At 46.5% G+C, this 27,675-nt stretch overlaps 1 protein-coding gene across 1 annotated transcript in view; it reads left to right on the top strand.

Annotated features, from left to right (window-relative positions):
* Positions 1-27,675, top strand: part of LOC144592993 (neural-cadherin) — a 151,491-nt gene that overhangs the window by 47,314 nt on the left and 76,502 nt on the right. Inside the window, exons 6-7 of the mRNA XM_078398408.1 lie at positions 10,285-10,396; positions 23,113-23,362. Of these exons, the coding sequence (XP_078254534.1) occupies positions 10,285-10,396; positions 23,113-23,362 (362 nt within the window). The remainder of the gene's footprint in view (positions 1-10,284; positions 10,397-23,112; positions 23,363-27,675) is intronic.

Below are 27,675 nucleotides of genomic sequence, written 5' to 3'. Positions count from 1 at the left end.
CCAAGAATCCCCCATCTATGCTGGTCACACCTACCCCAATATTCATCAAAACCTTTCCTATCCATGTATCTGTCCAATGCCTTTTACGGATGACACGAAGCTGGGGGGCAGTGTTAGCTGTGAGGAGGATGCTAGGAGGCTGCAACGTGACTTGGATAGGTTAGGTGAGTGGGCAAAGGCATGGCAGATGCAGTATAATGTGGATAAATGTGAGGTTATCCACTTTGGTGGCAAGAACAGGAAAGCAGACTATTATTTGAATGGTGGCCGATTAGGAGAAGGGGAGATGCAACGAGACCTGGGTGTCGTGGTACACCAGTCATTGAAAGTAGGCATGCAGGTGCAGCAGGCAGTGAAGAAAGCAAATGGTATGTTGGCATTCATAGCGAGGGGATTTGAGTATAGGAGCAGGGAGGTTCTGCTGCAGTTGTACAGGGCATTGGTGAGACCACACCTGGAGTATTGCGTGCAGTTTTGGTCTCCTAATCTGAGGAAAGACATTCTTGCCATAGATGGAGTACAGAGAAGGCTCACCAGATTGATTCCTGGGATGGCAGGACTTTCATATGAAGAAAGACTGGATAGACTCGGCTTGTACTCGCTGGAATTTAAAAGATTGAGGGGGGATCTTATAGAAACTTACAAAATTCTTAAGGGGTTGGACAGGCTAGATGCAGGAAGATTGTTCCCGATGTTGGGGAAGTCCAGAACAAGGGGTCACAGTTTAAGGATAAGGGGGAAGTCTTTTAGGACCGAGATGAGAAAGGTTTTTTTCACACAGAGAGTGGTGAATCTGTGGAATTCTCTGCCACAGAAGGTAGTTGAGGCCAGTTCATTGGCTATATTTAAGAGGGAGTTAGATGTGGCCCTTGTGGCTAAAGGGATCAGGGGGTATGGAGAGAAGGCAGGTACGGGATACTGAGTTGGATGATCAGCCATGATCATATTGAATGGCGGTGCAGGCTCGAAGGGCCGAATGGCCTACTCCTGCACCTATTTTCTATGTTTCTATGTTTCTAAATGTTGTTATAATACCTGATTTAACTATCTGCTCTCAGCTTGTCCCATACACCCACCCACCCTCCGTGTGAAAAAGGTGCCCCTCGGATTCCTATTGAATCTTTCCCCTCTCACCTTATAAATTCAATAGAGATAGGAGCAGAATTAGGCCATTCGGCCCATCGATTCTGCTCTGCCATTCGAACATGGCTGGTCTCCATCATCTGCCTATCAGAACCCTCTCGTACCTGTTTCAACCTATTACTTGCCAGGCCTTGTCCTGCCCCTCATCCAGCTTTCTCTCCCCTCCCCACCTTGACCCCTACAATCAGATGGTGTCTGACCCGCTGACTTACTCCAGCATTTTGTGTCAATCTTTGAACAATACTTTCCATCCTACATTTTCCTTGGACTTTGCCCCCTTTGATCTCTCGTTTTCACACCATACCCTTCCATATCCCTATGTCTCCCTCTCCCCTGACTCTCAGTCTGAAGAACGGGTCTCGACCCGAAAAGTCGCCCATTCCTTCTCCCCGGAGATGCTGCCTGTCCCGCTGAGTTACTCCAGCACTTTGTGTCCATCTTCGGTGGTATTGTGTGGGAAACTGGTGGCTAAGTTCAAGCACTCTTTGTGGAGGGGTGGGGCAAATTGTATTCGCAACAAAGGCAAGGATTTTCCGATGAGACCTTCGTTGAGGGAACACTTTAGAGCTGCAGTAAGCCTATTCTCAAGCTGTTGTGCTGCTGATTAATAGACTCTTCCTCTCTTCCAATATTGACACCATCTGTGGAATCCACACTTAAAAGTGCCAGTAATCCTGCAGTGTAATGCTCCAGCTTGGACTAAATGGATCGCTGTGACATCCTGAGCTGATTTTAATGAATTTATTTGTCGTAAGGCCTGGGGAATTATTTTTCTTTTCTTTGGACTGATTTTGATTAAGGTTCTTTTCACCGTAAAAGATTTAAATTAGCGGATGAGAAAGGGAAAAATGAATTCTGGGCATAGCGGTATTTTATCTGATTGCGTCGATCTCTCTTTTTTCACAATTGGGCTCACTGTTTCCATTATCGTCACACCTGAGATCAAAAGTCAGCATTTTACGGGAAAAATATAAGTGACTTACCTCGAGCTATTCAGTGTCTTATTTTTTGCAGATATTACAAGGCCAAATCGCAGTGCGATTTTAATGCTCGGAAGTCTTTCAGCATTTATAATTGGCGTTTCAAGGAAGCAGGCGGTCGGTACATAGAGTGCATTCAGAAAGTATTCAGACCCCTTCACTTTTTCCACATTTTGCTACGTTACAGCCTTATTTTAAAATGGATTAAAAAAAAAATTGTTATCATCAATCTACACACAATATTCCATAATATAAAAGCGAAAACAGGTGTTTAGAAATATTAGCAAGGTAATTAAAAAGAATTGACTGAAATATCACATTTACATAAGTATTCACACCCTTTGCTATGACACTCAAAATTGAGCTTATGTTCATCCTGTTTCCATTGATTATCCTTGAGATGTTTCTACAACTTGATTGGAGACCACCAGTGGTAAATTAAATTGACTGGACATGATTTGGAAAGGCACACACCTGTCTATATAAGGTCCCACAATTGACAGTGCATGTCAGAGCAAAAACCAAGCCATGAAGATGAAGGAATTGTCCGTAGACCTCCGAGACAGGATTGTGTTGAGACACAGATCTGGGGAAGGGTATAAAACAATTTCTGCAGCATTGCAGGTCCCGAAGAGCACAGTGGCCTCTGTCTTTCTTAAATGGAAGAAGTTTGGAATCACCAGGACTCTTCATAGAGCTGGCCGCCCGGCCAAACTGAGCAATCGGGGGAGAAGGGCCTTGATCAGAGAGGTGACCAAGAACCCGATGGTCACTCTGACAGAGCTCCAGAGTTCCTCTGTGAAGATGGGAGAACCTTCCAGAAGGACAACTATATCTGCAGCACTTCACCAATCAGGCCTTATGGTAGAGTGGCCAGACGGAAGCCACTTCTCAGTAAAAGGCACATGACAGCCCGCTTGGAGTTTGCCAAAAGGCACCTAAATGGCTCATACCAAGAGAAACAAGATTCTCTGGTCTGATGAAACCAAGATTGAACTCTTTGGCCTGAATGCCAATCAGCAACGCTCATCACCTGACCAATACCATACCTACGGTGAAGCATGGTGGTGGCAGCATCATGATGTGGGGATGTTTTTCAGCGGCAGGAACTGGGAGACTAGTCAGGATCGAGGGAAAGATGAACGGAGCAAAGTACAGAGATATCCTTGATGAAAACCTGCTTCAGAGCGTTCTGGACCTCAGAGTGGTCCACCTTCCAACAGGACAAACATAGAAACATAGAAACATAGAAAATAGGTGCAGGAGTAGGCCATTCGGCCCTTCGAGCCTGCACCGCCATTCAATATGATCATGGCTGATCATCCAGCTCAGTAACCCGTACCTGCCTTCTCTCCATACCCCCTGATCCCTTTAGCCACAAGGGCCACATCTAACTCCCTCTTAAATATAGCCAATGAACTAGCCTCAACTACCTTCTGTGGCAGAGAATTCCACAGACTCACCACTCTGTGTGAAGAAATGTTTTCTCATCTCGGTCCTAAAAGACTTCCCCCTTATCCTTAAGCTGTGACCCCTGGTTCTGGACTTCCAGCAAGCAAGCCAGCTAGAGATGACCCTAAGTACACAGCCAAGACAACACAGGAGTGGCTTTGTGACAAGTCTGTGAATGTCCTTGAGTGGCCTAGCCAGAGCCTGGACTTGAACCCGATCGAACATCTCTGGAGGGACCTGCAAATTGCTGTGCATCGACGCTCCCCATCCAACCTGACAGAGCTTGAGAGGATCTGCAGAGAAGAATGGGCGAAATTATCCAAATACAGGTGTGCCAAGCTTGTAGCGTCATACCCAAGAAGACCTGAGGCTGTAATCGCTGCCAAAGGTGCCTCAACAAAGTACTGAGTAAAGGGTCTGAATACTTATGTAAATGTGATATTTCAGTTATTTCTTTTTAATTACCTTGCAAAAAATTCTAAACATCTGTTTTCGCTTTTTTATTATGGGGTATTGTGTGTAGATTGATGATTAAAAAAGTGAATTAAATCAATTTAAAAATAAGGCTTTAACGTAGCAAAATGTGGAAAAAGTGAAGGGGTCTGAATACTATCTGAATGCACTGTATATAGGTTTAGCATGATAGACACAAAAGGTGGAGTAACTCAGCGGGACAGGCAGCATCTCTGGAGGGAAGGAATGGGTGACAATGGACAATAGGTGCAGGAGTAGGCCATTCGGCCCTTTGGACGGCACTGCCATTCACTGTGATCATGGCTAATCATCCACAATCAGTAATCCCGTTCCTGCCTTCTCTCCATATCCCTTGACTCCACTATCTTTAAGAGCTTCGGGTCGAGACCCTTCTTCAGACTGAGGTCAGGGGGGAAGGGAGATACATGGATAAGGAAGTGTGAAGGTGTGAAAAAAGTGCAAAGGGAATGGAGATCAAGGAAAATGTAGAATAGAAGGGTCTCGACCCGGGAACGTCACCCATTCCTTCTCTCCAGGGATGCTGCCTACCCCACTGAGTTACTCCAGCTTTTTGTGTCTAAATCCGACTTAAACCAGCATCTGCAGTTCCTTCCCACACCGAATAAATCATTGTTAGCTGGGAGAAGATAACAACAGCAAAGCAAACAGAGAGAAAATGTAGTCGGAGACAGTAAGACTGGTCAGAGAACTGGGAAGGGGGAGGGGTGGAGAGTGAGGGAAAGCAAGGGCTACTTGAAGGAGGTGCAAGTGAACATCTGCCTCACCTGAAAGGACTGTCGGGGGTCTTGGGCAGAGTCGAGGGGGGAGGTATAGGGACAGGTGTTACATCTCCTGCGGTTGCAGGGGAAAGTACCTGGGGAGGGGGTGGTTTAGGTGGGAAGGGACGAGTTGACCAGGGAGTTGCGGAGGGAACATTCTCTGTGGAAAGCTGAAAGGTTTGGAGATGGGAAGAAGTGGCCAGTGGTGGGATCCTGTTGGAGGTGGCAGAAATGCCGGAGGATTATGTGCTGTATGCGACGACTGATGGGGTGGAAGGTGAGGACAAGGGGGACTCTGTCCCTGTTGCGACTAGGGGGAGGAGGAAGCAAGGGTGGAACCGCGGGATATCGAGGAGACCCTCGTGAGGGCCTTGTCGATGATGGAAGAGGGGAACCCCTGTTCCCTAAAGAATGAGGACATCTCTGATGTCCTGGTATGGAAAAAAGGTTTAGCATGAGTTTGTACACCTCGGCACGGTGGCGCAGCGGTAGAGTTGCTGCCTTACATCGAATGCAGCGCCAGAGACTCAGGTTTGATCCTGACTACGGGTGCTGTACTGTACGGAGTTTGTACGTTCTCCCCGTGACCTGCGTGGGTTTTCTCCGAGATCTTCGGTTTCCTCCCACACTCCAAAGACGTACAGGTATGTAGGTTAATTGGCTGGGCAAATGTAAAAAATTGTCCCTAGTGTGTGTAGGATAGTGTTAATGTGCGGGGATCGCTGGGCGGCGCGGACCCCTGGTTCTGGACTCCCCCAACATCGGGAACATTTTTCCTGCATCTGGCCTGTCCAATTCCTTAAGAATTTTATATGGTTCTCTTAGATCCCCTCTCATCCTTCTAAATTCCAGTGAATACAAGCCTCGTCGACCCATTCTTTCATCATATGTCAGTCCCACCATCCCGGGAATTAACCTGGTGAATCTACGCTGCACTCCCTCAATAGCAAGAATTCCCTTCCTCAAATTATGAAGTAAAAATCCCCAAAAGAGGGAATGACTGGGGTGAGAAAGGTCCTTGATTATGTTGGCTGCATTCCTGAGACAGTGTGATGTGCAGTGGTTTAAGAGTGATCTCTGATCAATTTTGAATCGTTGGAGGGACTTATTCAAAATGTGGGTGGTCATGGTGGAGCAGCGGTAGAGTTGCTGCCTTACAGCGAATGCAGCACCGGAGACTTGGATTCGATCCCGACTACGGGTGCTGCCTGTACGGAGTTTGTACGTTCTCCCCGTGATCGGCGTGGGTTTTCTCCGAGATCTTCGGTTTCCTCCCACACTCCAAAGACGTACAGGTTTGTAGGTTAATTGGCTTGGTAAATGTAAAATTGTCCCCGGTGGGTGTTAATGTGCGGGGATCGCTGGTCGAAGGGCCTGTTTCCTCACTGTATCTCTAAACTAAACTAAACTGAACGAAAAACAGATCTTGCCCCATTCCTTCAACTTGAATGGAAGTGAAGAAGAATCTTCATTGATGCATAAAAAGATTTTTCACCGTCCTTCTGGTGAGGAGAAACACTGATTTTTTTTTTTAATAGTTCCGAACTTGGCAGAACAGAGTTTAGCTTAGTTTAGAGATACAGCACGGAAACAGGCCTTTCGGCCCACCGCTTCCATACCGACCAGCGATCACACAAACCCTAGTTCTATCCGACACACCAGGGACAATTTACAGGAGTTAATTAACCTACAAATCTGCATGTCTTTAGTGTGTGGGAGAAACCAGAGCGCCAGGAGAAAACCCACGTGGTCACAGGGAGAACGCACCAATTCCAGACGGACAGCACCTGACGTCAGGATTGAACCGGGGCCTCTGATGCTGTGAGGCCCCAACTCTACCGCTGCGCCACTGTTGCGATATCTGCAGTGTGCTGCAGAGTTGAGATTTGTCCTAAGGCTGTTTGAACCAGCATTTTGACAGAGTGATAGATCAGAAGAGTTTAGTGCCATTGTTGTTTTTATAAATCTTTAATGGCACAATGCTCGCTTTCTTTTCCAAACCGAGGATAGAGTTTCAGGGGATTATCCTTCATCAACCCAGGCAGTGATCCCTTCCTCCCTCTGAGGTTGGTCAGTGATGGAGAGCAGATCGGCACTTCAATGGAGAAGAACCTCATCTAGGCAGGAATATTAACGTGTGTATCTTCAGATGCTGGTTTAAACCGAAGACAGACACAAAATGCTGGAGTAACTCAGCGGGACAGGCAGCATCTCTGGAGAGAAGGAATGGGTGACGTTTCGGGTTGAGATTAGTCTGAAGAAGGGTCTCGACCCGAAATGTCACCCATTCCTTCTCTCCAGAGATGCTGCCTGTCCCGCTGAGTTACTCCAGCTTTTTGTGCCTATTTTGAGGAATATTAACCTCTTGTATCTGATACCTACACAACAATAGTAAAAAAATGTGAACAATAGGTCTTGGCCTATCAACACATTAATATAAACAGTTCCACCTAGTTTATTGTCACGTGTACCGAGATACAGTGAAAAGCTTTTGTTGCGTGCTAACCAGTCAGCAGAAAGACAATACATGATTACTTTTGCGCCATTCACAGTGTACAGATACATGATGTATGATACATGATACAGATAAACCAGATTGTTCTACCATCCTAAGGCACAGAACAACCCCTTTTCTCTATCTATTGTACTTGCGTTTGACTTGACTGTATGTTTGTTTAGTTTAGTTTAGAGATACAGCACAGAAACAGGCCCTTCGGCCCACCGAGTCCACACCGACCAATGGTCATCGGCCATTAACACTATCCTACACACACTAGGGACAATTTACAATTTTACCGATGTCAAGTTACCTACAAACCTGGTCGTCTTTGGAGTGTGGCAGGAAACCGGACCTCCCGGAGAAAACCCACGCAGTTCACGGGGAGAACGTACAAACTCCGTACGGACAGCACCGGTAGTCAAGATCGAATCCGTGTCACTAGCGCTGTAAGGCAGCAACTCTACCGCTGCACCACTGTGAGGCTATCCACTTTGGTGGCAAGAACAGGAAGTCACATTATTATCTGAATGGTGTCAAGTTAGGAAAAGGGGAAGCACAACAAGATCTGGGTGTCCTAGTTCATCAGTCACTGAAAGGAAGCATGCAGGTACAGCCGGCATTGAAGAAAGCCAATGGCATGTTGGCCTTCATAACAAGAGGGGTTGAGTATAGGAGCAAAGAGGTCCTGCAATTGTACAGGGCCCTAGTGAGACCACACCTGGAGTATTATGTGCAATTTTGGTCTCCAAATTTGAGGAAGGACATTCTTGCTATTGAGGGAGTGCAGCGTAGGTTCACGAGGTTAATTCCCGGGATGGCGGGACTGTCATATTTTGAAAGAATGGAGCGACTGGGCTTGTATACACTGGGATTCAGAAGGATGAGAGGCGATCTCATTGAAACATATGAGATTATTAAGGGATTGGACACGCTTGAGGCAGGAAACATGTTCCCGATGTTTTGAGAGTCCAGAACCAGAGGCCGCAGTTTAAGAATAAAGGGTAGGCCATTTAGAACGGAGATGAGGAAGAACCTTTTCACCCAAAGAGTTGTGAATCTGTGGAATTCTCTGCCTCAGAAGGCAGTGGAGGCCAATTCTCTGGATGCTTTCAAGAGAGAGTTAGATAGAGCTCTTAAAGACAGCAGAGCCAAGGGATATGGGGAGAAAGCAGGAACGGGGTACCGATTGTGATGATCAGCCATGATCACAGTGAATGGCGGTGCTGGCTCGAAGGGCCGAGTGGTCTACTTCTGCACCTATTGTCTATTGTCTATTGCCCAACATATTTATGTATAGTATTATCTGATCTGTTTGGATACCAAGCAAAATGGGGCGGCGCGGTGGTGCAGCGGTAGAGTTGCTGCCTTACAGCACCACAAACCTGGGTTCGATCCTGACTACGGGTGCTGTCTATACGGAGTTTGTATGTTCTCCCCATGACCACGTGGGTTTTCTCCCGGTGCTCCGGTTTCTTCCCACACTCCAAAGACACACAGGTTTGTAGGTTAAAAAGACACAAAGTGGTGGAGTGGTAAAAATGTAAATCCGCTGGGTTACTTCAGCGTTTTGTGTCCTCTTTTGTAGATCAGCATCTGCAGTTCCGTGTTCCAACCCAAAACCTATTCTGTCCATTTCCCTTCGTAGATGTTGCCTGCCCTGGGGAGTTGCTGCAGACTTCTGCATTTGTAGTTTCTTGCGAATCTATTCCGCCACCCCAATGCTCCTGAACGGACACAAAGTGCCAGCCTAACTCAGTTTGACCCGCCGAGTAACTCCACCACTTTGTGTCTTTTTTTTTGTAAAGGCACACCTGCAGTTCTTTGTGAGAGATAGATGGCGCCCAACCCAGGCGACTATTTGCCTGCTAACCACAGAAGCAGATCTACAATCACACATTACAATCGCTCCACACTCTTAAACCTCTACTCCTACAGACACTGTAAATGACTCAATTGTAATAATGTTTTGTCTTTCTACTGAATGGATAGCATGCAACACAAAGCTTTTCACTGTACCTCGGTACACGTGACAATCAACCACACTGTACTGTTTGTACTGAACTGAAACTGTACTATGCTATATTTGTCGGCACTGGGCCTGTACTCGCTGGAGTTTAGGAGGAGGAGGGGGGACCTCATTGAAACATACAGAATAGTGAAAGGCCTAGATAAAGTGGATGTGGAGAGGATGTTTCCACTAGTGGGAGAGTCTAGGACTAGAGGTCACAGCCTCAGAATTAAAACACGTTCCTTTAGGAAGGAGGTGAGGAGGAATTTCTTTCATCAGAAGGTGATGAATCTGTGGAATTCTGTGGAGGTCAAGTCAACGGATATTTTAAGGCAGAGATAGATAGATTCTTGATTAGTACGGGTGTCAGGGGTTATGGGGAGAAGGCATGAGAGTGGGGTTAGGGGGGAGAGATAGATCAGCCATGATCGAATGGCAGAGTAGAATTGATGGGCTGAGTTACTTAATCTGCTCCTATTACTTATGACTATCACAATGACTATGACTATCACTTATCATTCATGAGAGGAATAGAACGGGTAGATGCACAGAATCTCAAGCCCAGTGTAGGGGAATCGAGGACCAGAGGATGTCGATTCAAGATGAATGGGAAAAGATTTAATAGGAATCTGAGGGGTAACTTTTTCACATAAAGGGTGGTGGGTGTATGCAACAAGCTGCCAGGGGAGGTAGTTAAGGCTGGGACTATCCCAACTTTTCAGAAACAGTTAGACATGTACATGGATAGGACAGGTTTGGAGGGATATGGACCAAACGCAGGCAAGTGGGACTAGTGTAGGTGGGACACGTTGGCCGGTGTGGGCAAGTTGGGCCGAAGGGCATGTTTCCACACTGTATCGCTCTATATGACTGTATACTGTACTGTACTGATTCTACTTTACACCGCTTGGCTTCTGATTCCAATTGTTTGCTCATTATATTTTCCAGGTAGTAATTCACATTGATGATGAAAACGACTGTACTCCAGAGTTCCTGCATCCTATCTACAGCTGCGACGACATTCCTGAAAACATTCCCATTGGCACCTCTTTGTTGCAAGGTAGTGCACACCCCTCTTCTAAAACAAGCATATGTGTGTCAGTGTGTCCATTTGTTTCCCCTCTTCCCTCTGAGTTAGAGTATTGGAAGGACAGCTCCCTCAAGATCTGAAGATTCAGTTTAGTTTATTGTCACGTGTACCGAGGTACAGTGAAAAGCTTTTGTTGGGTGCTAATCAGTCAGCGGAAAGACAATCCATGACTACAATCGATCCATCTACAGTGTATAGATATATAATAGGGGAGCAACGTTTAGTGCAAGGTAAAGTCAGTAAAGTCCGATCAAAAATAGTCAGGGGTCACTCATGAGGCAGATAGTAGTTCAGGACTGCTCTCTGGTTGTGGGATGGTTCAGTTTTAGATTTAGATTTTTTAGATTTTTAGATTTAGAGATACAGCGCGCCGCCCAGCGATCCCCGCACACTAACACCATCCTACACCCACTAGGGACAATTTTTACATTTACCCAGTCAATTAACCTACAAACCTGTACGTCTTTGGAGTGTGGGGGGGAAACCGAAGATCTCGGAAAAAACCCACGCAGGTCACGGGGAGAACGTACAAACTCCTTACAGTACAGCACCCGTAGTCAGGATCGAACCTGAGTCTCCGGCGCTGCATTCGCTGTAAGGCAGCAACTCTACCGTTGCGCCACCGTGCCGCCATGTGTACCGAGGTTCAGTGAAAAGCTTTTGTTGGGTGCTAATCAGTCAGCAGAAAGACAATCCATGACTACAATCGATCCATTTACAGTGTATAGATGCATGATACGGGAACAACGTTTAGTGCCAGGTAAAGTCCGATCAAAAATAGTCAGGGGTCACTCATGAGGTAGATTGTAGTTCAGGACTGCTCTCTGGTTGTGGTAGGATGGTTCAGTTACCTGATAACAGCTGGGAAGAAACTGTCCCTGAATCTGGAGGTGCTGAATGCAGTGCACCACTACAGGACGTCAATGGTTTAATGGTGTCTTTATTATCATGTGTACCAAGACACAGTGAAATACTTTTGCTTTGCACACTTTGTTCTTGATTAGTACGGGTGCCACGGGTTATGAGGCGGTGGCAGGAGAATGGGGTTGAGAGGGAAATAGAGATCAGCCATGATTGAATGATTTGATGGGCCAAATGGTCTAATTCTGCTCCTGGAACTTATGAATGTATAAACGTATACAGCTCAGCAGGACCACCACCGCACACAAGCACAACCCCCGGTTAGTGTAGCATGAACAGAGCAGCCCACTGAGGCCATTAGCAACACTATCACCGTACAAGAGCACAAACCCCCGGTTAATGTAGCATGCACAGAGCAGCCCACTGAGGCCGTTAGCAACACTATCACCGTACAAGAGCACAAACCCCCAGTTCATGTAGCATGCACACAACAGCCCACTGAGGCTGTTAGCAAGAGGAGCCATTTTGGCACCAATTTACAGTCCCATAGAGTCATAGAGTGATACAGTGTGGAAACAGGCCCTTCGGCTCAACTTGCCCACACCGAACAACATGTCCCAGCTACACTAGTCACACCTGCCCACGTTTGGTTCACATCCCTCTAAACGTGCCCTATCCATGTACCTGTCTAACTGTTTCTTAAATGTTGTGATAGTCCCAGCCTCAACTACCTCCTCTGGCAGCTTGTTCCATCCACCCATTATGTGAAAAAGTTAACCCTCGAGTTCCCTATTAAAACTTTTCCCCTTCACCTTAAACCTATGTCCTCTGGTCCTCAACCCTACTCTGAGCAAGAGACTCTACGCGTCTACCCGATCTATTCCTCTCGTGATTTTATACACCTCCATATTTAAACTAAATAGTGGGGGTGGTGTGTCAAATGGGATAGACAAGGATGGAGTTAAAGGGAAAGAGAGTATAGGAAAAGTTAAGAAAGACCCTGGAATTAACGGGACAGAAAGCTCGCGAAGGGATAAGAGAGTATGGCCAAGTGTTTTAATAGGAGTCACTGTGGATAGAGCTGAGGAATTGTAAAGGTAAGAAAACACTAATGGGAAAACACTAATCTACAGGCCCCCAAACAGTAGCCCGGATATAGGGTGTAAGTTGCAGCAGGAGTTAAAATTGGCATGTAACAAAGGGAATGCCACTGTGGTTATGGGGGATTTCAATATGCAGGAAGACTGGAAAAATCAGGTTGGTTCTGGATCCCGAAAAAGGAAGTTTGTAGAGTGCCTCCGAGAAGGATTCTTAGAGCAGCTTGTACTGGAGCCTACCAGAGAGAAGGCAATTCTGTGTTTAGTGTTGTCCAATGAATCAGATTTAATAAGGGAACTTAAGGTAAAGGAACCGCTTGGAGGTAGTGACCATAATATGATTAGTTTTAATCTGCAATTTGAGAGGGAGAAGGTTAAATCAGAAGTGTCAGTGTTGCAGTTGAACAAAGGGGACTATGAAGGCATGAGAGAGGAGCTGGCCAAGGTCGACTGGAAAAGGATCCTAGCAGGAATGACGGTGGAACAGCAATGGCAGGAATTTCTGAGCATAATCTAGAAGATGCAGGATCATTTCATTCGAAAGAGGAAGAAAGATTCCAAGGGGAGTAAGAGGCAACCGTGGCTGACATGGGAAGTTAGGGATGAAGACCAGGAGGGTTTGCGGGACTTCAGGCGCATGTTGGGCAGATTGTTCAAGTCAGCACGGATAGGAAGGTCAGGGTTGGCCTCGACAGTGCACCAATCTTTCAACATCCTCTCCCTTCTGCGTGTGCTGGGAGGGGCGATGTGACAGAGGACAGGGAGCCACTGCAAAGGCTCGGGTTACTGAATGTGGATGATCAGCCATGATCACAATAGACAATAGACAATAGACAATAGGTGCAGGAGTAGGCCATTCGGCCCTTCAAGCCAGCACCGCCATTCAATGTGATCATGGCTGATCATTCTCAATCAGTACCCCGTTCCTGCTTTCTCCCCATACCCCCTGACTCCGCTATCCTTAAGAGTTCTATCTAGCTCTCTCTTGAATGTATTCAGAGAATTGGCATCCACTGCCCTCTGAGGCAGAGAATTCCACAGATTCACAACTCTCTGACTAAAAAAGTTTTTCCTCATCTCTGTTCTAAATGGCCTACCCCTTATTCTTAAACTGTGGCCCCTGGTTCTGGACTCCCCCAACATTGGGAACATGTTTCCTGCCTCTAACATGTCCAACCCCTTAATAATCTTATACGTTTCGATAAGATTCCCTCTCATCCTTCTAAATTCCAGTGTATACAAACCTAGTCGCTCCAGTCTTTCAACATATGACAGTCCCGCCATTCCGGGAATTAACAATGAATGGAGGCGCTGGTTCAAAGGGGCTGAATGGCCTCCTCCTGCACCTATTTTCTTTTTTTATGTTTCTATAAGATCAGCTCCCTTCCTCCTCTGCTCCCTTTAGTGAGAGAGACACTAATAATTTTACAGTTTCACAAATGCCAAGGTGCACTTCAAATCATCTACTGTGGTTGGTCTTGTTCATTGGAACTGCAAACTAGGACATTGACAACCGGTTTAATGGAATTATTATCTACCATGGATTGACTAAAATCAGCTAAAATTATATTTTCCTTCCATTTTGCCCCAGTCCATAGAAAACCAGTAAAACTAGAGGGTTCCAGTCATTAAAGTCAGGCCCATGAATGGTCTAATATATAAGATGCTGCAGGCATCCTTGTTCCACAGAGCACCGGTGGCTCAGCTGGTCGAGCCACTGGCCGCGCCGTTGTGTTTGGCTGCCTGCCACTGTATGTTTCTTTTTTTTTTCCTAATCAGATGTGCAGCACTTTGGTCAACGTGGGTTGTTTTTAAATGTGCTATACAAATAAAATTGACTTGACTTGACTTGACTGTCTCACAGTGCCAGAGACCCAGGTTCGATCCTGAACTTTTTTTTTTTTTTTTTAAAGTTCGCTCTCCTTTTATTAATTTCATCAACCGGAAATTTGAATATGAAACTTGGATGAAAAGCAAATATGTTTCATTCTTATTTTAATGTTATTTTAGTAACAAGCATTGTGTACCATTCTAAAAATAACTGTCGGTATTTTTGATCTATTTCTCTAAGACTTTGAATGAAACTTTAAACTTATTTTGTGAGCTTATTATCAACTTCCAGCTTAGTGTTCAAATGTGATAGATGACCCTCGGGTGCTGCCTGTGTGGAGTTTGCACGTTGTCCCCGTGGCCCCGTGGGTTTCCTCCGGGTGCTCCGGTTTCCTCCCACATCCCACAGACGTGCGGGTTTGTCGGTTAATTGGCCCTCCGTAAATTGCCTCCAGTGTGCAGGGAGTGGATGAGAAAGTGGGATATCACGGAACCCGTGCGATCGGGTGATCGACGGTCAGCGTGCATTTGGTGGGCTACAGGGCCTGCTTCCATGAAGCATCAAACCTCATTGTCCAGGCAGGTTACAAGATACAAGATAAAGACACAATAATACAGCCCTACATATTCTCACCAAAAGAGGTCTGAAGAAGGGTCTCGACCTGAAACGTCATCCATTTCCTCTCTCCAGAGATGCCGCCTGACCCGCTGAGTTACTCCAGCATGTCGTGTCTATTTTCGGTGTAAACCAGCATCTGCAGTTCCTTCCCACCATAACACATGCTCCTCTCCCACAACTAATGTATAAGTTCCCTGACTGAAATGTGTCAGGCGCGTCCAGTTTCATATATAAATCTCTAAGAGTATTCAGGTTGTGCTTTTATATTGTGCTTTTATAATCTTTTTTAGCTTTTAGAGATACAGCGCGGAAACAGGCCCTTTGATTCACCGAGTCTGCGCCGACCAGCGATCCCCACACACTAACATTATCCTACACACACAATAGGGACAATTTACAATTTTACCAAGCCAATGAACCTACAAACCTGCACTTCTTTGGAATGTGGGAGGAATCCGGAGCACCCGGAGAAAACCCACGCAGGTCACGGGGAGAACGTACAAACTCCGTACAGACAGCACCCGTAGTTAGATGGAACCCGGCTCTCTGGCGCTGGAAGGCAGCAACTCTACCGAGCCTGGAAAGAAAGTGAAAAATTAGTGTTAATTGAGAGATCACAAATGTCAAAAAGATATATTTGCCCACATCATCATTATTCCTAAAAATCACACTGCTGAATTGTCAGGGTATTGTAAGTACTGATTAAAACAAGAGTTATTCTTGAGATGAAAGCATTTGAACATATACCAGGGGACTTGATACTCAATAGATTGTATGAAGTTATATTTTGATTGAATAATTTAAAACATTTTCTGGGATTAAGTCAACAAAAATTAAAATGATTGTTTCTGATCTGGTCCAGTTTTCTAAAGTAGAAATGTTTAGAACATTTACGGGTGGCATTTTGGCGCAGAGGTAGAGTTGCTGCCATACAGCACCAGAGACTCGGGTTCCATCCCGTCAAGGGGTGCAGTCTGTACAGAGTTTGTACGTTCTCCCCGTGACCTGCCTGGGTTTTCTCCAGGAGTTCTGGTTTCCTCCCACACTCCAAAGACGTGCAGTTTTGTGCAGGTTAATTGGCATTGGTAAAGATTGTAAATTGTCCCTAGTGTGCAGGATGGTGCTAGTGTACGGGGATTGCTGGTCGGCGTGGACTCGGTTGGCCGAAGGGCCTGTTTCCACACTGTATCTATAAACTAAGCACAGCAACAACACAAAACAATCCAAGTCTATCCAATTCCTGCAGCTGAAATTCTCTAATCCAAGCAACATTCTGGTAAATAGCTTTGTGTAGATCGTAATTTATTCACAAAATGCTGGAGTAACTCAGCAGGTCAGGCAGCATCTCAGGAGAGAAGGAATGGGTGACGTTTCGGGTCGAGACCCTTCTTCAGACTGTAAATCGTAAAGTGAATATACTCAGGGCTATTTTCAAACGTTAAGGTGAATTGAGGATCTAGTTTAGTATAGTTTAGAGATGCAGCATGGAAACAGGCCCTTCGGCCCACCGAGTCCGCGCCGACCAGTGATCCCCGCACACTAACACCATCCTACACACACTACGGACAATTTACAATTTTACCAAACCTATAAACCTGTACGTCTTTGGAGTTTGGGAGGAAATGGGAGATCCCAGAAAAAACTCACGCAGGTCACGGGGAGAACGTACAAACTCCATACAGACAGCGCCCGCAATCAGGATCGATCCTGGGTCCCTGGCGCTGGAAGGCAGCAACACTACCCCTGCGCCACCGTGCCACCCTTAGAACTGGAACTGGTGCCTGGTGCAGTTTTTTTCGTCAGGGAGGTGATCTTGGAGATGTATGTGGAATGAAGTTCTTGTCAAAATCTCATCTGGGCTCTTTACTCGGCCTGTGAAGTTACCTTGTTGTCTCCGCTGTGATTTGAATGTTGGCACATCTGCAAAGGCCGGGAGTTATTTGTTTGTGAGATTAAGGCTTTCATATCCATCAACAAAGACCAAAGCATTTTGCCTTTTACGGTTGCCATCTTGTCAAGTGCAAAATGAAGCGAGCTTTCTTTAGCACGGTGGCAAAGCTGACAGCAGTTTTAATACGGAAGCTTCCCCTTTGATTATTTTCAGGACACATTTGAACTAGAAATGTCAACGTTGACTCAATTGCCCCTGCTTCATTCATGTATAAATAAACGAGGATCGAGTTTTCGAGAGAAGGCGATTCTGGAAAAGTACATTTAATTAAACCTCCTTGCTCCATTAAAAGGAATATTTAATGAAAGATTATTCATGTCAGACAAAAATATGAGATTGATCAAATTATACTGTCTCGGCGGGAATGAAATGCTGAGATGCGCACACCAGCAAACTTTTTTGTTTTAATGAGATGGCATTTCAAGTTTGCTGAAGAATTTCCCCTTACCGCAAAACTTCCAAATAGCTGTCAGCTTGCTTCAGGGGTATCAGGTTCCATTTTCATGTGCATTAACTTCTGCTGTTCAACAGCAAGTTTGGAGCTGGCACCATGCTGATAACGAAGTGTACTTCAGCCAAATTTGTCATTAAAAAATCCAGTTGGACTCAAAAATATGAACATCCACACTGCTTATCTTATCGAAACGTATAAGATTATTAAGGGGTTGGACTTGTTAGAGGCAGGAAACATGTTCCCAATGTTGGGGGAGTCCAGAACAAGGGGCCACAGTTTAAGAATAAGGGATAGGCCATTTAGAACTGAGATGAGGAAAAACTTTTTCAGTCAGAGAGTTGTGACTCTGTGGAATTCTCTGCCTCAGAAGGCAGTGGAGGCCAATTCTCTGAATGCATTCAAGAGAGAGCTGGATAGAGCTCTTAAGGATAGCGGAGTCAGGGGGTATGGGGAGAAGGCAGGAACGGGGTACTGATTGAGAATGATCAGCCATGATCACATTGAATGGCGGTGCTGGCTCGAAGGGCCGAATGGCCTCCTCCTGCACCTATTGTCTATTGTCTATTGTCTATTGCTTCTCATAGAATCATAGTGTGGAAACAGGCCCTTCGGCCCAACTTACCCACACCGGCCAACCTGTCCTGGCCACACTAGTCCCACCTGCCCACGTTTGGTCCATATCCCTCCAAACCTGTCCTATCCATGTACCTGTCTCACTGTTTCTTACATGATGGGATAGTCCCATCCTCAACTACCTCCTCTGGCAGCTTGTTCCATACACCCACCACCCTTTGTGTGAAAAGGTTACTCTTCAGATTCCTATTAAATCTTTCCCCCCTTCACATTAAACCTGTGCCCTGTGGTCCTCGATTCCCTCTCTCTGGGCAAGTGACTCTGTGCATCTACCCGATCTATTCCTCTCTGTTGATGCTTTTAAGGCAGATGGCCTAGCAATGGGATAGCAGTGTCAATGCCACGCTGCTCTGAGTTTTGAAGAGAATTGATGTGCACTGCTCCAGGCATTTATAATATTGCCCTGAGAATGTAGCAGAGTTGGGCTTTTTTTTAAGACTAAAGCTACGTTCACAATATTTCCTGTCAATTTTCTTCCTTCTTCTGCTGAAGGGGTTGATAGCTTTCTGGTGGATGACTCCAGGGCACTGAGGAGCCTATTTAAGTGGTCCTCTTCGTACACACGCCTATTCCGTGAAAGCTGGCGGACGACCTGATTTACTCTTACTAAATATCCACACATCCATTGGGAACTACACGTTGGCAGTGGTGTTGAGGTTGGCCGGGCAACTGGGTCAATTTACGAGAACTGTTTAGTTTAGTTTAGTTTAGAGATACAGCGCGGAAACAGGCTCTTCGGCTCACCGAGTCCGCGCCGACCAGCGATCCCTGCACATTAACACTGCCCTACACACAAACTTGGGACAATTTACAATTACGCCAAGCCAATTAACCTACCAACCTGTACGTCTTCGGAGAGCAGGAGGGAGCCGAAGACCTCGGAGAAAACTCACACAGGTCACGAGGAGAACGTACAAACTCTGTACAGACAGCACCCGTAGCCAGGATCGAACCCGGGTCTCTGGCACTGTAAGGCAGTAGCTCTACCACGAGGCCACTGTGCAGCCCGTTGTAGAGTTATACTGGTATAGTGGTTATTTTATTATTCGGAGTTCTGCACTAATCAGTGAACATGAGCAAAGAAAACCCAAAGTGCTGGAGAAATTCAGCAGGTCAGGCAGCATCTGTGGAGGCAATGGATAGACGATGTTTTGGGTCAGGACCCATAGAGTCATAGAATCGTACAGCCTGGAAACAGGCCTATCGGCCCAACTTACCCATGCCGACTAACATGTCCCATCTACACTAGTCCCACTTGCCTCGTTTGGCCCAAATTCCTCTACACCTGGCCTATCCACGTACCTGCCTAAATGTTTCTTAAATGTTGCGATAGTCCCTGCCTCAACTCCCTCCTCCGGCAGATTGTTCTATAAACCATCAACCACCCTTTGTGTGAAAAAGTTACCCTCAGGTTCTTATAAATCTTTCCTTCCCCCCCATCACCTTAAACTTATGTCCTCTGGTTCTTGATTCCCCCATTCTGTATGGAACAAGCTGCCAGAGGAGGTAGTTGAGGCTGGGACAATCCCAACATTTAAGAAACAGTTAGACAGGTACATGGATTGGACAGGTTTGGAGGGATATGGACCAAACGCGGGCAGGTGGGTCTAGTGTAGCTGGGACATGTTGGCTGGTGTGGGCAAGTTGGGCCGAAGGGAACTGTTTCCACACTGTATCACTCCATGACTCCATGCAAACTCTGCACAGTTCAGTTTTCAGTTCAGTTTAGTTTATTGTCTCTAGTACTGAGGTACAGTGAAAAACTTTTGTTGCCTGCTATCCAGTCAGCAGAAAGACAATAGACAATAGGTGCAGGAGGAGGCCATTCGGCCCTTCGAGCCAGCACCGCCATTCAATGTGATCATGGCTAATCATCCACAATCAGCACCCCGTTCCTGCCTTCTCCCCATACCCCCTGACTCCGCTATCCTTAAGAGCTCTATCTAGCTCTCTCTTGAATGCATTCAGAGAATTGGCCTCCACTACCTTCTGAGGCAGTGAATTCCACAGATTTACAACTCTCTGACAATGCATGATTACAATCGATCCATTTGCAGTGTACAGATACATGATGAAGGAATAATGTTTAGTGCAAGGTAAAGCCAGCAAGTCCGATCACTTTTGCCACTTAATTGACCAGTCCCACATTAAGTTTCACTTCCCGATTTAGTTTAGTTTATTGTCACTTGAATGGTGAAAAGCTTTTTGTCGTGTGCTTTGCAGTCAGCGGAAAGACAAAACATGATTACAATCGATCCATTTACGGTGTACAGAGACAGGAGAAGGGAATAATCACGGTCTTGCCCTTGATTATGCTGCTGGCCTTGCCGAGGCAGCGTGAGGTGTAAATGCAGTCAAAGGAAGGGAGGTTGGTTTTGCGTGATGGTCTGGGCTGCGTCCACAATCCGCTGCGATTTCTTGCGTTCTTGGCTCGAACCCGGGACTCTGGCGCTGTAAGGCAGTAACTCTACCGCTGCATCACCTTTGCGCCCCATGCGCACGGTGGGTCTTGCAGCCTGTTTCCATGCTCCACCTCTAAACTAAAAGACTGTCAGATTAGAAATCTGTATGTAAAATGGCTTGGTATAAGCTTACAGTTACAGCGCTTGCAGCGCCGGAGACCCGGGTTCGATCCTGACTACGGGTGCTGTCTGTAAGGAGTTTGCACGTTCTCCCCGTGACCGCGTGGGTTTTCTCCGAGAACTTTGGTTTCCTTCCACACTCCAAAGACGTACAGGTTTGTTGGCTAATCGGCTCAGTATAAATGTAAATTGTCCCTCGTGTGTGTAGGATAGTGTTAATGTGCGGGGATCGCTGGTCGGTGTGGGCCGAAGGGCCTGTTTCCGCGCTGTATCTCTAAACTAAACTAAACGATGGTGAACAGGAACCCATGGGAGGATTGCAATAGGTGGAGGTAAGGCCCAGCTTGGTCCAGACCACACCAACATGCTTGAAGTGATCTACCTAGACTGCTTGAAGGTATTTATTCACAAAATGCTGGAGTAACTCAGCAGGTCAGGCAGCATCTCAGGAGAGAAGGAATGGGTGACGTTTCAGCACTTTATGAATAAATACCTTCGATTTGTACCAGCATCTGCAGTTATTTTCTTACACTACCTAGACTGCTTGCTCAACTACTAGTGGGAAGTAAATGTCAGCCTCATCAGCAGTGCACCGTCTTTGACTGTTTAGAAAAACACTCCCATTTTTCTATCTAGCCAATTAAACTGCAATTACCACCATCCAATGCGAATTAACTAAATTAGTCGAGACTGGGATCAAATGGTTGTGAACTCATGAATATTAATTTCATATTTAAATTCACGGCATAGAATTAACGCGAAAAAATCACGTCGTGAATAGCTTTGCCATTAATAAATCTGCGACTATTTACATTGATAAATATGACAGGGCACGTGCTGACACAACGCAGAATGTGAACGAACGGAGTTTTAGTTTTTGGTTTCTAGTCGAAGGGATTCAGCACGGAAACAGGCCCTTCGGCCCACCGAATCCACGCCGACCAGCGATCACCGCACAGATAGCACTATCCTATACATTAGGGACAATTTACAATCTTTACTGAAGCCAATTAACCGATTAATTAACGCAGTACAAACTCAGTACAGACAGCATCCGTAGTCAGGATCGAACCCGTTCACACTAGTTCTATGTTACTCACTTTCCCATCCACTAGGGGCAATTAACAGAAGCCAATTAACCCACAAACCTGCACGTCTGTAGGTTAATGGGTGGAAACCGGAGTACCCGGGGAAAACGTACAAACTCCGTACAGACAGCACCCGTGGTCAGGATCGAACCCGGCCCTCTGGCGCTGTGAGGCAGCAACTCGACTGCTGCACCACCATGCTGCCTAATACTTATACTTTATAAAGTATACTCATACTTATACAGTATAAAATATAATTGGACATTCTTATAATATGGAGACACAAGAAGTCTCATAGCTGGAAATTAAAAAAGCCTGAATTATATTTTATCAAAAGATTAGGGTTCAAAGTTGTTTGTAATTATAATTTCCAGTCATTACATTGCGGGCCAAAAGGTCTGTTCTTTGCTACACTAACACCCTTCATTATAACCTAAAGAGGTAGAAGGGTCGGTGTGCTATCTTGGCCATTGTTTCCATATGGGTGGTCCAGGAATGTAATTCACAGAATTCTATGACTATAAATGGTTCAATGGTGCTTTAATAAGTTCCTAAGTCATAGGAGCAGAATTAGGCCATTTGGCTCATCAAGTCTACTCCGCCATTCAATCATGGCTGATCTATCTCTCCCTCCTAACCCCATTCTCCTGCCTTCTCCCCATAACCCCTGACACGGCACGGTGGCGCAGCATAGAGTTACAGCCTCACAGCGCCAGAGACCCGGGTTCCATCCTGACTACGGGCGCTGTCTGTATGGGCTTTGTACGTTCTCCCCGTGACCTGCGTGGGTTTTCTCCCAAGATCTTCGGTTTCCTCCCACACTCCAAAGAAGTACAGGTTTGTAGGTTAATTGGCTTGGTACAAATTTAAACTGTCCCTAGTGTGTGTAGGATAGTGTTAGTGTGCGGGGATCGCTGGTCAGTGGGGGCTCGGTGGGTGATAGTGCCAGTTTCTGCGCTGTATCTCTAAACTAAACTAAACTAAACCCATGCTAATTCCACAGTGTGGAAACAGACCCTTCGACCCAACTTGCCCACACCGGCCAACATGTCCCAGCTACACTAGTCCGTGTTTGGTCCATCTCCCTCCAAACCTGGCCTATCCATGTACCTGCCTTACCGTAGATGGACACAAAAGCGGCAGAAACTCAGCGGGACAGGCAGCATCTCTGGAGAGAAGGAATGGGTGACGTTTCGGGTCGAGATCCTTCTTCAGTCTTGAGTCCTTCTCTCCAACGATGCTGCCTGTCCTGCTGAGTTACTCCAGCGCTTTGTGTCTTTCTTCACTTTAAACCAGCATCTGCAGTTCCTTCCTACACACATACGTGTCTTAATTGTTTATGGGCGTTGCTTTTGGTCCCAACTCCCAAGAGTTAGATAGAGTTAGATTTAGCTCTTTGGGCTAACGGAATCAAGGGGTGTGGGGTGAAAGCAGGATGGTTTTGGATGATCAGCCATGATCATATTGAATGGTGGTGAAGGGCCTACTCTGCCACCTGTTTTCTATGTTTCCATGTTTGTAACTGAAGTGCCGTTTTGTTTTTGCACACACGCACACACACACACACACAGTGCTTGCCCAGGACTGCGACACGGGGCCCAACGCGGAGATCTCCTACTTCACCCAGGCCGCCGAGTTTGCCGTCACCGCGCAGGGCCTCCTGGTCCCCAAGCAGCCGCTGGACTACGAGAAACCCAACCACATGTACGAGTTCGTCGTGGCCGCGGTGGACAGAGGGCAACCCCCGCGCACCGGAACCACGTCCGTGCGGATACGGATCACCAACGTCAACGACCGGAGTCCCGTGTTCTCACAGAATGTGTAGGTGGACCTCCGTCTGCGGAGACGTACTCATTTCTTTCTGAACGGGGAAAGGAAAGCAAGGGAGTTTAGATAGGCAAAGCCGGCCCTCTTCATCTCTTAGGCAAAAATCACATTGAATTGGTGTCGAACGGTTTACACAAATATTGGTATTGCTTTATTATTGTCAGGTGCAACAAGATACAGTTCTTCTTATCGTGCCCACGCATGCTAGATATTGTGTTTCAGCCAAAACTGAACACAACTCTCAGCAAGAGGTCTGGGATTTTTTTTTAATGAGGGAACGGTCTGGAGGCAAGCAAGTTTCCGATCCTTCAGTCTGAAGAAGGGTCTCGACCCGAAACGTCACCCATTCCTTCTCTCCTGAGATGCTGCCTGGCCCGCTGAGTTACTCCAGCATTTTGTGTCTACCTACAACTCTTAGCAATGCCATTGTTCTCTGCGAGTTGCTCAGCTTTGCTTTGCTCCATCAGAGGACATCTCAATAGGTGCTCCATAGTTTGTGGATCAGTGCCACATATAAGCAGGTGATGTCTTCATTGTCTATATAACCCCACTTCTTGAGAGTGGTTTTACAGCGACCAGTACCAGCTCTCAGTCTGTTGAGGCGTTTCCATCCAGCCCAGCTTGATTCGGCCCCAGGGGGAAGTTCTGTTTTGGCACTTGTGTCAAAAACCTGTACGGTGAAAAGCTTTTGTTCGTTTTCTTTCCAGTCAAATTGAATCATACTATACATGAGGGCAATCAAAGATAGACACAAAATGCTGGAGTAACTCAGCGGGTCAGGCAGCATCTCTGGAGGAAAGGAATAGGTGACGATTCGGGTCGAGACCCTTCTTCAGACTGAGGGCTCTTAGTCTGAAGAAGGGTGTCGCCCGGAAACGTCACCCATTCCGTTTCTCCAGAGATGCTGCCTGTCCCGCTGAGTTACTCCAGCATTTTGTGCCGATATTTGGTGTAAACCAGCATCTGCAGTTCCTTCCTACGCACGGAGAGAGTTTAATTTATGTAGTAAAAGAACTGCAGGTGCTGGTTTACATCGAAGGCAGACACAAAATGCTGGAGTAACTCAGCGGGACAGGCAGCATCTCGGGAGAAGGAATGGGAGACGTTTCGGGTCGAGACCCTTCTTCAGACTGATGTCAGGGGAGTAGGCGGGACAAAGATAAGATGTTGTCGGAGACAGGACGACTAGTGGGAGAACTGGGAAGGGGCGGGGATCAAGAGGGAAAGCAAGGGCTATCTGAAGATAGAGAAGTCAATGTTCATACCACTGGGGTGTAAACTGCTCAAGCGAAATACGAGGTGCTGTTCCTCCAATTTGTGCTAGGCCACACTTTGACAATGGAGGAGGCCCAGGACAGAAAGGTCAGATTGGGAATGGGAGGGGGAGTTGAAGTGCTGAGCCACCGGGAGATCAAGTAGGTTAAGACGGACTGAGCGGAGGTGTTGAGCGAAACGATCGCCGAGCCTGGGCTTGGTCTCGCCGATGTGGAGAAGTTAACACCTGGAAGGGCGGATACAATAGATGAGGTTGGAGGAGGTGCATGTGAACCTCTGCCTCACCTGGAAAGACTGTTTGGGTCCTTGGACGGAGTCGAGGGGGGAGGTAAAAGGACAGGTGTTGCATCTCCTGCGGTTGCAGGGAAAAGTACCAGAGGAGGGGGTGGTTTGGGTGGGAAGGGGCGAGTGGACTAGGGAATCTTGGAGGGTACGGTCTCTGCGGAAAGCAGAAAGGGGTGGAGATGGGAAGATGTGGCCAGTAGTGGGATCCCGTTGGAGGTGGCGAAAATGTTGGAGGATTATAGGCTGTGTGCGAGGGCTGATGGGGTGGAAGGTGAGGACAAGGGGGACTCTGTCCTTGTTACAAGAGTTTAATTTAGTTTAATTTAGTTTATTGTCATGTGTTCTGAGGTACAGTGAAACGCTTTTTCGATGCATGCTATCCAGTTAACGGAAAGACTATAGATGATTACAATCATGCCGTGCGTCCGCAGTGTACATACAGGATAAAGGGAATCCTGAAGGATAAAGGGAAGGGAAGAGATGTTTACGTGGGGAATTCATCCCATTGTTATTAGTCACTGGCCGGCATGGTGACACAGCGGTAGAGTTGCTGCCTTACAGCGCCAGAGACCCTGGTTCGATCCTGACTACGGGTGCTGTCAGTATGGAGTTTGTACATTCTCCCCGTGACCGCGTGGGTTCCCTCCGGGTGCTTCGGTTTCCTCCCACGTACAAAAGACGTACAGGTTTGTAGGATAAATGGCTTAGCAAAATTGTAAATTGTCGCTAGTGTGTAGGATAGTGTAAGTGCAGGGATTGCTGGTCGGCACGGACTCAGTGGACAATTGTGGGCAATTTTGGGCCCCATATCTGAAGAAGGATGTGCTGGCTCTGGAGAGGGTCCCGAGGAGGTTTATAAGAATGATTCCAGTAATGAGTAGGTTAACATATGATGAGCGTTTGACGGCACTGGGCCTGTACTCGCTGGAGTTTAGAAGAATGAGGTGGGGACCTGGTGAAAGGCTCGGATAGAGTGGATGTGGAGAGGATGTTTCCACTAGTGGGAGAGTCTCGGACCAGAAGTCATAGCCTCAGAATTAAAGGATGTCCCTTTAGGAAAGAAATGAGGAGAAATTTCTTTAGTCAGAGGATGGTGAATCTGTGGAATTCTTTGCCACGGAAGCCTGTGGAGGCCAAGTCAATGGATATTTTTAAGGCAGAGATAGACATTGATTAGTGCGGGTGTCAGGGTTATGGGGAGAAGGCAGGAGAATGGGGTTAGGAGGGAGAGATAGATCAGCCATGATTGAATGGCAGAGTAGACTTGATGGGCCGAATGGCCTAATTCTACTCCTCTCATTTTTGACCTAATAACTGAAGGGCCTATTTCCATACAGTATTTCTATGCTATTCTATTTGTTTAGTTTAATTTAGTTTAGAGATACAAGACCAGAGAAAACCCACGCAGGTCACGGGGAGAACGTACAAACTCCGTGCAGACAGCGCCCGTAGTCAGGACCGAACCCGGGTCTCTGGCGCTGTAAGGCAGCAACTCTACCGCTGCGCCGCCGAGCCGCCCCTTGGCTGCTTTGCTTCGCTGTTTAGAAAATGCGTAAATAATAGTGCGGTTTTAGGAACAATCTTTCTTCCACCTCCTCCGGGGAGGGGTGATTTTTTTCGTGTCCCTCCCGGAACGGCCGCCTTGTGGAGTCGTGTGGGAAAGTTAGGGCCTCACAGAGCATGCCGCCTGAGCTGGAAGCAGTCCAGGGAAGAAAAGAAAAAGTAGCCTAGCTTGAGGTACTGCCGGGTATTCAAAGGATTGCTTCTCCCAGGTGGATTTCCGCTGAATCAGTCAAAGCATTCATTCCTGCAAAGATGCTCAGATGGGACATCATTTTTCCATAAAATGAATCTTTAAAGCAGTTCTGGGGCTCCACAGCACAAAGCATTAGTGTTTAAGACTGCTGCTGTTTCTTGAGATTTGTTCAATTTTTCAAAAATACTACCCACAGAGGATTTCTTTCTCCTGCGAGCTTGCCCTCAATACCACTCTCTTCCCTTAAATAATTCCAAAAAGTTTTTTTTCCCTTCCCTTTTGTAAGTGGCAGCATCTGAAACAGATGTTCACAAACACTGGCCTTTATTCATAAGGCGCAGGATCTCGAAAGCCTTTGAAACGCAAACGTGATGCTTATTAAATCTAGCGCGATGATTTTCAATTACTCTCATTCCTTGACACCGAATATAGATTGGATTGCACTTATGGTAATTATATATCTGTGTGGTAAACATTTGGACCTAAATTTAATGCTTGAGAAAATTGTTGTTGGTGAAAAAAAAAAAGAACATGGAAATTCTCCAAGTGCTCTGAAAAGAGCAGCTCTTGTGACTTAATTGGTGACATTCACTTCTCTCAATGAGAAGGTTGTGTTTGAGAATCCACCCTGGAAATATAAGCCCAGAATCCAGTTCAAGGCAGTTGGAGTTAATGGTTGTTCAGTATTTTTCAGCTGGTTCAGAACATTCTAGGGGCGGCACAGTGGCACAGCTGGTCCTCACAGGTTATAGGCACAGAATTAGGCCATTCGGCCCATTGAGCCTACTCCGCTGTTCAATCATGGCTGATCTGTTGTTCCCTCTCGAAGGTATCGCAAAATGCTGGAGTAACTCAGCAGGTCAGGCAGCATCTAGGGGAGAAGGAATGGGTGACGTTTCGGGTCACGACCCTTCTTCAGACTGACCCGACCCGACCCAGACTGGAAAAGTCACCCATTCCTTCTCTCCTAGATGCTGCCTGACCTGCTGAG

The sequence above is a fragment of the Rhinoraja longicauda genome, chromosome 4, assembly GCF_053455715.1.
Source record: "Rhinoraja longicauda isolate Sanriku21f chromosome 4, sRhiLon1.1, whole genome shotgun sequence".
Classification (NCBI taxonomy): Eukaryota; Metazoa; Chordata; class Chondrichthyes; order Rajiformes; family Arhynchobatidae; genus Rhinoraja; species Rhinoraja longicauda.
This window is presented reverse-complemented; position numbering and strand designations above follow the sequence as displayed.